A 13,745-nucleotide genomic window follows, 5' to 3' on the forward strand; every position below is an offset into this window, starting at 1 on the left:
ATGCAAACCATTTTGAAGGCTTCCCAAACCTGCAGGGTTCTGAGCTCTGTGCAGCTGATGCAAAAAGCAACAACCAAAGGCACTGCAGGGAGAGGCTGTAAGCCCAAAGCAGGACCGGAACTCAGAGTACTCCTCTTCCCTATTCTTCTGAAAAACTGAAATGCTACTGACAATGCTGTACCAAATCCAAACCTAATGCCCCATTTTTTCTCTAATCACTATTTCTTCTTCCACCTTTTTTTCCACAAAATGAAAGATAAATTAATTGTACTGAATAGTTCACAGATGCGATTTTTGGAGACTTGGTACTATTACACTATCCTTCCAATACAGCCGAAACAACAACAACAACAACAAAAAACAGAGCAGTGTTGTGCATTTTAGGCTATAATACAGCACCCATTCAGACAAGTATTTTCTACAGTTGTGTCCACCTTCACTCTGCAGTCCCTGCTGAATACAGGCACCGTGTGTTTCTCTGCTGACCTAACCTCTCTCAGCAATGAATCTGGATTCATCTGCAGTCCTCAAGGCAGTACTTACCCACCTTCTCATAGAAATAATCCTTAGAAGTGCTATTTGGTTGGTTTAAATTTGGTTGGCTGCCTTCCCCATCACCTCGGGCTGTCACCTCAGAGCAGCCCATAAATGTGCCCGCACACATTGCGGCCAGCGGTGCTGCAGCTGTGCTCAGCAGGTCATCTGCTTCCAACCCTAACCTCACAGAAGCCAATTCCTTCCAATAGCCTGGCTAATGTCAAGGACACCTAGGCATGCCTGATGGGCTTGAGATAAATGAATGCATGCAAAGAAGTCTTCCACCTCATCTTGAAGTTTTGTTCTCCATTTTTGAAGCCCTAAACACACAAATCACTGAAAACCAAGGTCGTATTACCTGGTGCTGTTTTCACACCAAACACAGAGCTAACTGGGTGAGCGTCAACAGCATGAAGCTGTCCCTGGCTCAGCCAGATGCCCCGGACAGGAGCACAGAGCGGGACCACAGCCCAGCACCACCAGCACCACCCGTCCTCTTGCAGGGCTGAAACCAAACCAGCACCAAGCGCATTCCATGAGACAGCACAACAAATTGCTGCCTGCTACAGGAAGGCGGCTCAGTGCTCCGCCACCCACGTCCTTGCCAGCCATACCCTTGGAGCACCTGGCATGCAGCTTCCCACCTCACACCACTTCCAGCAAGGAGAAGTGGGACTCCTCCGCCTTCAGAAACAAACAGCACAGAGATGGGACAGCCCAACAGCTTCCCAACTGGTGCATCAGTGCCGTGGGGACGGAGCGGCTCAGCTGGTCAGTGTGCACCTCCCATTGCCTCCTGTGCTGCTGCCAACACCAGCTCTCCCCTCACCTCAGGGAGACCTATCGGGATTGGGGCAGCCCGATGGCTTTTCCTTTGGCTTTTGAAGTTCTTCCGTGGCTGACTGACGCTCGCCCATACAGAACTGAAAGAAAAGCCCTCCTTTGTGCCGTGCTTTCCACCAAGTGCATTATTCTCCTGACAAAAGCTCTCGAGTCTAACTTTTAAACACACCTCTCTTTGGTGCACTGGTGCTAAGCCATAAAATCATTTGTTCATTTAAAAAAAAAAAAAAAAAAAAAAAAAAAAAAACAGCTTTTTCCCTGAGGCACCTACTCTGCCTGTAAGATCTCTGTATTACTTTTGCAAACAGACAGCAGCATGCAGCAGAACTGCCATTCCCATCCTGGGAAGGCTGTGCTCCCCCAGCCCGGCTGAGCGTGAATCTCCCTCCTTCTTTCAGACTGCTGCTGCTTCAGGAGTTTAAAATCAAACCAGTGCAGCCCATCTCCAACCCCTGCACCAAATGCCACCACAGAAGTGCACTCTCTTCTGCAGGAAGATTTTGAAAGCTGCAGTTTCAAGACAGAAATACTATCAATGTACTTGGCTTAAGTGCTTTAATTGATTTTGTCTCCTTCTCTTTCGAGCTCCTATTTCTGTCTTAATAGAGGCTTTAGTAAAACACCCAAATAGAAAAAAAGTGTTTCCAGCAGCTTTGCAGAAGTTTTACATCTTTACTGACTGCAACCCAGTACTAGAAGCAAACAGCCTGTGCCCAGCCGTTACCACACAGATTTCAGTCACCAAACATTTGCTCGAACCAAAGACCATTTGTATACATCATTCCGTACATTTTCCACAGCACATGTTTGCAAACAACTGTAACTATCCACAGGCAGCCCAGCAACAAGCACATCCTGGTAATTGCTGAGCTCTGCTGATCACACCGTGGCTCAGCTCTCACACATGGTGAGTGCTTCCCCACAGAAGAGAACATCATTCACCGAGCTTGCAGTTTCAGCAGCTGATCCTGCACAACTCTTGTCTTCTGCATCCCAAACACTTGGAAATACCATTCAGAGCAGAAAATATATCGTTTCAATCTCAAATGAGCAAAAATGCACAAGAGGATTTGCCCAAACTGGAACAGCTGACACAGCCACCACATGTCCTACACTCCAGCCCTTCCCCACTGCACACACTGCCTGGATGCACAGCAACAGAAGGGGGAAAAAAAAAAAAAAAAAAAAAAAGAAATTAGTAAGATTCCAGCAAGACACAGCATTCCCTTCCTGCTGGGGGGCTGGAACGGGGCAGAGGGAGTACCAGTGGTCTGTGCAGACACTGCAGAGAAGTTCTCAGGCAGTGCATATACCAGCCCAGAGCTGTTCCCATGCAAACCATACCTCACTCTCCTATTGCTTATGCTGCTGTGACCAGTCTTTTCTCATTTGTTTCTGTTTAGGTGTACTTGCTTACAAACACAAGTCACAGGATCATTCTTTCCAACTCAACTCCCTTGTCCCATCCCAAAGATAAATAACCATGCTCACCGCAGCCCTACCAAAAGCCTGGTAAAACCCAACGCAGGTGCTCACGGCAGCCCCCTTCCCACACTGTGAGCAGCTGTGTGAGCAGGGGGACCTGAGGCATGGGCACAAAGCAGAGCGTCCCTGGGTGTCACCTTCACAGCACGGTGGTGACCACAATGCCTCCTTCAGAGTGTGGAGAGGGCTGGATGCATCCTGCAGAGTGCCTTACCCATGGTCACTGTCAGTTCTGCGTGATCCCAGTGCTGGCTGGACACCGGGTGTATTTGAGATTTGTTCAACACCTGCTTTCTGCTTTTTCCTCTGTTCTACTCAACTGTTCTGATGTCAGATTGAGGGACACTTCCACCAGTCATTACCCCATCTTATGCACTGCCAGTGCAGTGCAGTGACTTTGAGACCCACTTTGTTTAAAGCTCTTCCCCAGCCAAGGGATCTCTGGGAGTTTGGAGCACAGCCCCTATGCATCGACTGCATTGGCTCCCATAGCCTTTCAGACCGGAGCTCCCAGTTTCCTGCCCCAAATCCCACTGGCACAACTGGTTGGGATCAAAGGAGGAGGAGGAGTGCAGCTGAGGACAGGGAAAGCCCCACAGCTTTCAGCCCACAAGGGGCCACACACCGACCTGAGGCATGCTCCCCACGTCCTGCCCGCCCTGACAGAGTGTGGGTCACAGAGCTGCGTGCAGCACGCAGCCAGATGACTTTTTTTTTTTGGCTAAATCACATGTTAGAAAACTTTTAAGCTCAACTTGCTAAAACAGCTCTTCTCAATTTGCTCTGCTTGTCACACTATGCCCTCTTGCCATGTCGGAGCACTCATTGACCAACAGACAGATCTCAGTGCTGCCGCATCCCACTGGTCTGAGCAAGCGAGCAGCTTTGGGGTGCAGTGAGCTCCTCGTTCCACCCTGAGTAACCACACAGCCCCATGGAAAGTGAGGGCTGCACATTGGCCAGGGGACTCTGTTACACAGGTCGAGAGGGAGACAGCAAGAAGTACAAGATGTCCGCTGCGTGCAGCCATTTCACGCTGCTGCCAGAAGCAGCGGCCCCACACACCCCATGGCTCTCCCTGAAGTCCCACAACTCCGAGAGGTTCCCCACAGCCCCACTGCCCAGCACCCGGTCTGACAGCTCTGAGTTCACTGGAACACCGACAGTGGGTGCTGAAGCAACAGGAAGCTCTGTGCCTCGCTGTGTGGCTGCAAACACCCTGAGCGCTTTGCCAGACCCCACCAGTGCAGCAGGCAGTGGGTCTGCTCCTGTTGGTGGTTCCCTGAGGGAACCTGCGGGGCATTTCTCATCTGCGGCATTCACCGCACAACCCCTGAGCAGAGGAACAGATTGCACTGATTCCTGGCTGTTTTCTGCTAGTATTTGCCTGTCCCACAGGTCATGGCAAAGAGCGTGGTTAAGCCAAACACCACGTGCATAACTGCTACCACAAGCACCCAGACTGGGAGCACACTGTGCCCTTCTCTGCACCGCACCTGCTACAAAACCCTGCAGACCTCCTTCCCAAGCAGCACGCTGAGAAGGTTCAATGCCCACCCACGTGAACAGCCCACTGGTTGTGAGGGTAGTCCTTCCTCAAACAGCTCTCCTGCTGGGAGAGCTGCTCAGCACCCACTGGAGCTACCCAGGGGATGCCACTGCCGTGCCAGTGCCATGGCTCCACTCGCATGCCAGAAGCAGTACTCCAGCTGCAGGAGTTCCCCTGTTCCACAGCATGGGAGGGGACACCCATGTCACAGCCACCTCCAAGAGGGAACCTCTGCGCACTGCACTGGCTGAGCAGCACTGCTCATTAAATAAGGCGAGTGAGGTCTGAGGGGGCCAGACAAGTGCCTGCAAAGTGCCAGCTCAGAGCAGCAATCTGTGTGGTACTACATCTGACAAAGAGATCGCTACTCAGGCACTTTCGAAGCCTCATCCAATGTGAGCATATTGTGTATGCAAGCATCCTTAAGGCGGATCCTTATATGGACACATGCACGACAAACGTTGGTCACACTTGGCAGACAGTTTGCATCCAGGCACACATCCATACCAGCAAAACATCAGAAAGCGGAACAGAGCCCACATCGCTGCCCTCCTCACAGCTCCTGCTGAAACCAGAGAGCTGCATCTGTGTGCTGTACAGAGACATGAACCTAAAACACTTTCAGAGAATAGTATCTGCTGTTCTGGGGCTACGTGACTTCTTAAGGAGCAGGGTACTCACAAAGCACACAGGCTGACACTTCGTTCAGACAAAAGAAAAACAGTGTGTTTAAGAAACAATGAGAAACCGATGACTAAAAATAACCTTTTTCAGCTCTTACTCTGCTGATTCTCCCCACAGCACCTGAGGCTCAGGCACATACCGGATAACGACCAGAAGGGGCTCTCTGGCTCTGCCCGGCCACTGTGCACGGAGCTCCCCTTGTGCCTGGGGTGGCAGCAGCAGCACCTCCTGCTCACAGATCTCCACCCAGCTGAGATCCCACAGCATCAGCCCAGGCCAGCAATTGACATCCAAGCCGCACAGCCTCCTCTGCTGTGGGGTTGGTGGGACACATTTTGTTACCGAAGCAAGCACGGCTTTTGGTCGGATGAGAAGATGCCGATCCCATGCGCTCCTGCCTGCCCTGCAGCACGAACTCGGCTCTCCCTGTAGTCTGGGAAGCGACTGTGCAGCCATCACTGCTGCAAAGGAAGCGCACACAGATGCTGCGGCTCGCTGGGACACATTTGTGCTGAGCACCCAGCCCTGGCAGCTCCTCCAACTCAAACTCCCTTCCTTTCAGCAGCAGTCCCTGGCCATTTATCCTACCAATTTAGTACAGAAAAACCCAATTTTCTTCAGACAACATCCATCCGAAAAATTACATGCAACCAAATCAGCTTCATTAAGATTCAAGGAGGTGTTTTGCTCTGTGTTTACCGTGTGTTTCAGCCACTGTTTTAGCAAAGTTTCAGCGCACTCTGTACTAAAAACAGTGATTCATACAAATGCAAATCCAAAGTGTTCAAGAAAAGCCTTCCACAAAACTGTGTACAGTGCGTACACCCAGCAGACCATGCAGAATAAGGACTCCATCCAAATTTCACATGTCATTAAAGACAACTTGGCCATTAATCCATACGGGTTTAGGAGCAAAGGATTTTCCAGGACAGATAAACTGCAACGATCCCTTTGATCCCAGAGGTTAAGCATTGCTCACAATGGGAGATGAACCACGCGGGGCAGATCGGTGCCCTTTCTGTCTGTAACAATGGCATCGCAAACACCACTTAATCAATATTTGGCCAGCGACACCGCAAACCCCCTTTTCAGATTTTAATTCCTGGTTGTAAAACAACAGCGAGATAAGACATTGCACCGACTGCTTAATTGCCTTTTACTGTCCCACTCGTTATATATGCACACTGTTAATCGCTCCGAACCTTTATTTAACAGTGAACAAATGAGCTGTCAGCAGCACATCAAACCCCGCTAACCAAACAATCTCGGCACATGACACACAGTGGCCCTAATGTGCCCACGGTGAGTTTTAATTTCATTACGTTTCGCTCCAATTTTGTTTTCTAGGGGGAGTGACTGGAGGTGAATTAGTGCAGCATGGGGCAGGAACACTGCAGGGAAGGGGAGCAGAGCGGGGTCTGCGGTGAGCTCGGTTCCCATTTAGTAGCCAGAGCACAGCAACTGGGGAATGCTGGGACGGGTCCTGCATCCCTATTTATATGTTCTCCTCTGTCTGTAGCCACACGTGTATGTCACATAGGATTTAAAGTGACGCTTACATGGAGAAATCCACACTGAGCGCAGTGCTGTGATTTATTGCTTCACGTTTCACTCAATTTCTCCTTAAATTAACCAGAGAGCACTTTGTAGTTCTGCTCCATTTCCCAACACAGTTTTACTACACAGCCCTGGGGACCCGCCATAATTTATCACTATCAACTTTATGGGCTCCTCTTGTCTCAGGCCTTATCAATAAGTGAACCTAACGCAGAAGCCATGAGAATTGAACCCTCCCCTAGTCAGAGTCAGATAAAAGCATCGGCTTGACCTGACACAACAGAAAAGTACCGCTTGGAATTAGACCCCCAAAAGAATCTGTCATAAAGATTTAATCAGCATCAACTTTTAATTTCAGTATTAATCTCTAATTAATTCTGTATCTAATTAAAATCTCTGTCTGCTGATGCCATCGCCACTGCTGCACAAGCAGCTGCTGACATCCCTGCTCCAGAGAGCCCTTCCAGTGCAACATGTACAACCTGAGCCCGGCATGGAGGCTCTGAGCAGAACGGGATGGATTCGGGCACCAGTCCTGCCCTGCCCATGGAAACAATGCACATGTGAATGGGCCTTTTCATTGGGGCTCCTCACATCTTACAGGGTGCACACAGCCTCCCCAAAACCCACTTCACAGCCTGAGCTCCACTGGGGTGCATTCCTGCTGATGGCCACAATTTGGCAATCACAAGAAAGTCACAAAGCCAGGGGACAAAAAACACAGTTTGGGAGCAAGCCCTTCAGACCCTAACCCCAGTCCTTTCAGAATTACACTAAATTTAACCAGCTATTAATTAAGAGTTTTGGAGCAAACCAATCAGATGCAAGCTTGAGTACAAACTCAGGTAAACACATAGGAAGTGATCCCAATATTTTTTGCAGCAAGGTTTGCCCTCGTTCTCGGTGCCTGAGCTCAGAGAACCATAGCAGGATGTGCCCGGCAGTTCTGCTCCAACATTTTAGGAACTATTTCTGAGTCGGTCAAGTGCCCAAACACAGGTGAGATCCCCATGCCGGGGGGGGCAGGTGCAGCTGGGCATCACTTCAGGGGCTGCAGCTGGGACAAGGAGCATCTGGGGCTAGGGGAGCAGAGAGAGGGCAGTCCCTCCTTCCATCAGCTGCTGTAGCAGCATAGCAGTATTACTAACCCCAAGGGGCTGCAGGCACTGAGCAGCCCTCCTCACAGCACGCGCCAGCCCTGTGCCCTCTGGAGCGCATGGCACCGCGTCACAGCCCGCACATCAAGCTGCTGATTGTAGCACTGCATCTAAATATTTAAGCTGGGGCCGGTGGTCGCGTGTCCCACGCACAGGCAGCATCTGTCCTCTAATTCCATTACAGTGTGCAGCAGAAATGCTTTTCCTCAAACTCACGAACAGGAACAGCATCGCTCAGCGAAGCAGAGCAACGGCTGAGCTGCTGAGCAGCGCTTTGTGCTGAGGCCCTTTCTAACCCCCCCCCCCCTCCCCCCCCCCCAAGCTTCCCACATACACACAAAAATAGGGATGGTGCCGAAATTGTATTAATGTGAGCCTCGGGCACAGAGAAAAAAAAAAAAAGAAAAGAGGAAGGGGAGGGCGTGGGGGGAGGGTTTGGTGCGAGATGAAAGTGGAAGGAAAGAAAGGAGTCAATTTAGCCTGCTGCAGCCTGAATCGCTCCCGGAGCAGCGCTGGGGATGAGTAGGGCCCTTTCTGCGGGCGCATGACTGGGGGAGGATCCGCGGGACGGGGCCCGGGGGCCAATTCCGGCCGCGAACAGAGCCCCTTTGAGGCCGGGTCCGGCGCGGCGCTCCCAGCAGCGGGCACACAGCGGCCGTGGGATGCGAGCTCCGAGCGCTCCCTCCCCGCAGCCCTCGTTCTAAAAATAGGCCCCCCGTGCCATATAAAGGCGCTGAGATTTTTCCTTCATGTGCTGCCTTTACGGTTTGGGCGGTTAAGAAAAATGCATCGTGCCCACAGGAAAAACAGATGGGCTGTGAAAGAGCCACTATCAGGCGGATAGGTGCCGTGGCACCCAGGTTGCGTTCTAAATCCACGCCCCAGACCAGGGCAGAGGACAGCAGCAGCAGCAGAACAGCAGTGCAGCACGTGTGGCGTCTGCCAGGGGTACGAGAGAGCAGGGTTAAGCGCCTGGAAATAGCACGTTATTTAAAAGGCTGTTTTTCTCTTCTGTCTGATTCCACTGCTGCAAGAATGCCTCAAATCCTATACAGGGAATCAGCCTTTAAAGTCAGCAGAACTCTGCTTCATTTTCTTCCAGCCAAGCCAACATCTGCATCGTCATGCCCCACAGCCCCTGTGCCACCCCCGCCACAGGCACAACCCAGCTCGCAGAGCACCCCAGCACACTGCACTCTCCCCACCCCACAGCACACTGCTGCCGAGAGCACAGAGCACTGAGCATCTTGATGGATTCTCCCACACCATCCCATGGAAGCAGTGCTGTCACCCTTCTCCACACACAGCCACCACCACCACAGTACCACAGCCATGGGGCTCTGCAGCCACCGCAGTGAGAAGCACCGGGCCGGGTGCCTGTGTGGGCAGAGTGGAGCCTTCACTCCTCTGTTGGCAATGGGAATTGAAGCAGAACTTCTCTTTTCTGCATGACTTTGCAAGGAGGGGCAAACCCATTTTAGGGCTATTTTGCTCCCACAATGAACTCTCTGCTGTGTTGTTGTTCCTACATCATCCCATAAGAGCAAGGCACATGCACAGTAACAAGTTCTCTCTATCAGCAGCACTCTCGCTGTAGCACACTGGCCACTCCATGACAAAACGAAGCAACAGGATGATATGGGTAAGCAGGAGTGGCTGTGGGGGGAGCTGATCCTCCCTCCCACTGCCATTCTCTGCCAAACTGGTTCCCAGCCCACAGACACACACAGACACAGCACAGGGTGGAACGGCCCATTGCGTTCAAGAGAATCCTGCCATTAACTGAATGCAAAGGAATCAAAATTGGGCACACATGCCAGCAGGAGGCCAGAAAGGAAATACATGACTGCAGAAGCAGCCCAGGCACAGGTCCCCCCTTCCCTGCGGGGCAGCTCCAACTTAGGACTAGGGCAGCTCCAGGGCTCAGACCCAGCAATAGGGACCCCCAAAGAGTGGACAGAGCCTGGATGGCTATTTTATGGAGAAGCAGAGAGGTGGGCTATATCAATATATTTTTTTCTCCTGCTGTCCCTGTAAATCACTGCTCCATAAAGCTGGAGCGTTATCAAAGTTTCCTATCTGCTGTTTTTAATCTCTGCTGAGACGTTCAGGAAGGCAGAACAGCTAGTTGTTAGTTAATAACTGGGGCACTGAGCTCAGCATTTCCCCCTCAGCACAGCTCTCCATCAGAGGCGGCACCGGGAGAACAGCCACGTGCACATAGGGGCACAGAGAGGCACTCAGACACCTTCTGGCCCTCACAGAGTTCCCGTCAGCACCTCCTGTGTGTGCATTACACGCACACTCACAGACACAAGAAGATGGGGTTTTAAGAACGGAGCCACAGAGTAACTTTGGGGAGCGCACTCGGGTTTGTTGCTACAATACGAGGGTTTAGCCTGCTTTAAAGAAAGCGTTTTTTGCTGTCCTTCCTGATCGGTTCTCAGCACCTCCAGATGTCTGGAATTACCACAAACATTCTGTAGGTACGAACAGCACTTTTTCCACGGTGGAGAGTCCATAAAACTGTGTGGAGCATCAGCTATTAGGGGCTCATTGAATAATTCATCCCTCATTGCAAGCCCATAATGTCTTTTCTCGGCCTTTTGTGGGGCTGTTTTCTCTTCTTTTCTCCTTGAATTATAAAAAGGTTGCCTTCCTTTGTTCACATCAAGCTGCTGCTAGCTGGAGCTTTGTCTACGCAAAGCCAAAGTGTGAGTTTCAATGGACTCTCCCTTCTTTGTTTTCCAAGTTCATCTCCAAGTGTAGATTGTGTATAGAAGGCCTTCTTTGTAAAAGCTGGAGAAGTTGTACAAATGTTTGACCAGCTCATTTGGTACTTTTGTCTCGCCTTCCCCAGCGCCGTGCCTGTGCCGGGCCGCCACTTCCAGCCCCAGCCCGGCCCGACCCGGCCGCCCCTCCGGCAGCCCCGACGAAGCCGGCCCGGCCGTGCCCCGCAGCCCCCGGCCCGGCCCGGCCCAGCACACACCAACACAACACAAACTTTCCGCAGCCTTTGCGGAGAAGCACCGCACTGTGGGGCCGCGGCCGCCAGGCTGAAGGCAGTCCCCCCGATTGAGGCCCCGCAGCACAGAGGCTTCCCCCGGCGGCCCGACCGCCCCCTGCACGTTTCCCGGCTCGGACCTGGTCCGGTCGGACCGCACTCCCCGCCGGGGCTCCCACCTCCCGCCGCAGTTCCCGGGTGCGGGCGTTACCTCTCTCGCTGAGGATGCCGTCGATGCTGTGCTTCGCCTTCTTGTCTCCTTCCTCCGCCTCCTTCCTCTCCAGCTCGGCCTCCTCCTCCTCGCCTTTCCCGAACTTGCTCCGCAGGATGCGGCTGATGGAGCTCACTTCGGGGGGAGTGCGGAGCTGTGACCGCCGCTCCCCCGCGCCGAGCCCTGCTTCCGGCCGCTGCCGTCGGGGCCGTCGGAGGCCTCGCTGTCCTCCCGCGGGGTTGGCACCGCCCCGCGCATTTTCCCCCCGAGGTGACGGGAGCTCCCCGACACCGCCCGGACTCGATCCCGCCGCCCCCGCCCGCCCGCAGCGTAACTGAACCCTCCGCGGAGCGTCCCCGGCTCCCAGCGCGGCCGCCACCGTCCCTGTTCCCCCCGGCACGAAGCAGCCCGCAGTGCCCCTACCTGAGGGTACGGTGTTGCGGTCGCAGACGCCGTCTTTGAGCAGCCTGTCGCGGATCTCCCAGCTGAACATCCCCGCGTTCTCCCGCTTGTACTCCTCGATTTTCTTCTCCACGTCCGGCGTCGTCACCTGCTTCAGAGCACACGGGGCGAGCGGGAGCTGTGCGGTGGCAGAGCCCGGACTCCCCCGGCCCCGCACGGAGCTCCCGGAGCGGCCGCACGGCCCCGCGGGCAGCACTGCGGGACTGCCCGAGGCTATGGAGGCGGCAGCGTTACCCCGGGGAGACAGAAGGGCCCGAACCCGCGGGGAGGGGATGGAGCTCCGCGGGGACCGCGCCGAATTGTGCGGGGACGGTGCGGGATGCGAGCAGAGCTATGCGTAGGGAGAGACTGAGTGGAACGAAGTCCGCAACACTAAACGGAAAGTAGAGCTGTGGCGTGTATGGGGTCCGGGGAGGACCCAGGGGGGTTTCCTTCAGTGCTCTAAAGTGGGGTCGAACTGAAATAAATGCAGGATGAGGGCCCGCGTTCCGTCACGCGCCTGTAGAAAAATTCGTCGTTTTAACACGAGAACAGAAAGTTCGGGAGCCGCCACTTTGGTAACAACAAAGGAAAAAATCCGGCCAGCGGCTTTCAACGAAAACTCAAAAAGTTCGCTTCTCTTTGTGTTGAAAATGAAAGATATAAGGATAGGAGAGGCAAAACTCGAGAAGAGGATCCATATCGCTCTGCGCTGTTGTGAGCGCGAACTTTTTAGCGGCCGCTTTGCAAAAAGCACGGAAGGAGCCGAGCAGCTGAAGCGGCGGCGGGCGGAGCAGGGCCGAGCGGACAGCGCAGCTCCCGGAGCCGCCTTTTCTCCCTCACTTCGTTTCGGATTATTTCTTTTTGTTTTTTAAGCGCGATTTTCTTTTCATACAAATATTAAATCTTCCCCACAATCGTTTCAAGACCCGGACCCGCCGGGAGCAGCGCGCAGGACCGTGCCCGTGCGCGGCCCCTCGCCCCATCTCGCGCCCGCCGGGCTCACCTTGGGTTTGCTGCCGCCGATGGCCCCCGGGCGGATGGAGCCCGTCTCCTGGTAGCGGCAGAGGATCTTGGAGACGCAGCCGTGGGACACGCGCAGCTGCCGGGAGATGACACAGGGCCGGATGCCGTGGTGCGCCATCTCCACGATCTTGTGGCGGATATGGTTGGGCAGCGGCCGCCCGTTGATGAACACTCCTCCGAGCTGATTGACTCTGCCCTGGCCGAGAGGGGTAGAGACTGGACAAGAGGAGAAGGAAACGGCGTTAACGTCTCCTTCGGACCCCGCGGCGTGCCGACACCTGTTGCACCCAACCGGGGAGGGCCGCCGGGCAGGGACGTGGGGCCGAAGTTTCCGAAGTCCCCGCAGCCCCTTCCGACCTCCGCACGCGCTCCGTCCCCCAACTTTCCCCGCTTTCCGTCCGCCGCCCCTCCTTCCGCTCTCACCTTCCAGCGGGAAGCCGCCGCGCGGGTAACTCTGCCCGGCTCCGGGCCGCATCATCCTGGGCACGGCTCCGGCCAGCGTGGTCATCGCGGCGGCGCGGCGCGCTCCTGCCCAGGTGCAGCTGCGGGAGAGAGCGCCGTCAGAGCCGCCCCGCGGAGAGAGGACGCCGCCGGGGGCGGGGAAGGGCCGCTCCCCGCTGCCCCTTCGTCGGCGACCCGCGCTGCCCCGCGCCGGGAGGGCTGGACCGGACCCCGCGGATTCGGGAGCGGGGCGGGCGGGGCCGGGCGGGCGGCGGCGGCTCTGTCCCGGGAGCGGCGGCCGCGGGGCCGCCTCCATTTATCGGCTCCGGACCCGGCGCGGCTCCGCTGCGGCGCCGCCGCGATTGGCCGCCGCCGCCCGGCCCGGCCGCGCCGCCCCCGCTGATTGGGCGGGGAACGGGGACTCTCCCGCACTGCCGCTGCCCGGGGCGGCCCGGCCCGGCCGAGAGCCGCCGGCCCCGGGGGGCTCCGTGCCTCGACGGCTCCGGGAGAGCGGCCGAGGGGCCCGCGCGTCGCTCCTCGCCCTCGGGGTCCCGCTCCCGGCCCGGGGCTCGCAGCGCACTTTGTCCGCGTGGAAGACGCGGAGGAGCGACCGCCCTTCTCTTCTCCGACACCGCTACAACCTCCTCCCTCCCTTCTGTTTCTGTAGTTCGCGCCGCCCGGGAGCAGCACCTCCGGCCCCAGCGTCGCGGACGGGCTGGGAGCACCGCCGCGGACCTCCGCTTTCACGGACGGACGGATGGACGGGGCGGCCCCGCGCACCCCCGCGGCTGTGCCGTACGCGAGGCGCCG

General features: G+C 55.3%; 1 protein-coding gene across 2 annotated transcripts in view; it reads right to left on the reverse strand.

Annotated features, from left to right (window-relative positions):
• Positions 1-13,218, reverse strand: part of PAX3 (paired box 3) — a 64,206-nt gene extending 50,988 nt beyond the window's left edge. The window contains exons 1-4 of one of the 2 annotated variants that reach the window (XM_085232980.1): positions 12,918-13,218; positions 12,475-12,710; positions 11,451-11,577; positions 11,028-11,162 (exon numbers count right to left, since the gene is read on the reverse strand). In XM_085232980.1, coding sequence (XP_085089106.1) covers positions 11,028-11,162; positions 11,451-11,577; positions 12,475-12,710; positions 12,918-13,002 — 583 coding nt within the window. In that variant the 5' untranslated portion in view covers positions 13,003-13,218. Of the gene's footprint in view, positions 1-11,027; positions 11,163-11,450; positions 11,581-12,474; positions 12,711-12,917 lie in introns of both variants that reach the window. The other variant, XM_085232979.1, reaches the window with a different exon arrangement.
• Positions 13,219-13,745: the final 527 nt, after the last annotated feature.

The sequence above is a fragment of the Meleagris gallopavo genome, chromosome 11, assembly GCF_905368555.1.
Source record: "Meleagris gallopavo chromosome 11, MGAL_WU_HG_1.1, whole genome shotgun sequence".
NCBI lineage: Eukaryota > Metazoa > Chordata > Aves > Galliformes > Phasianidae > Meleagris > Meleagris gallopavo.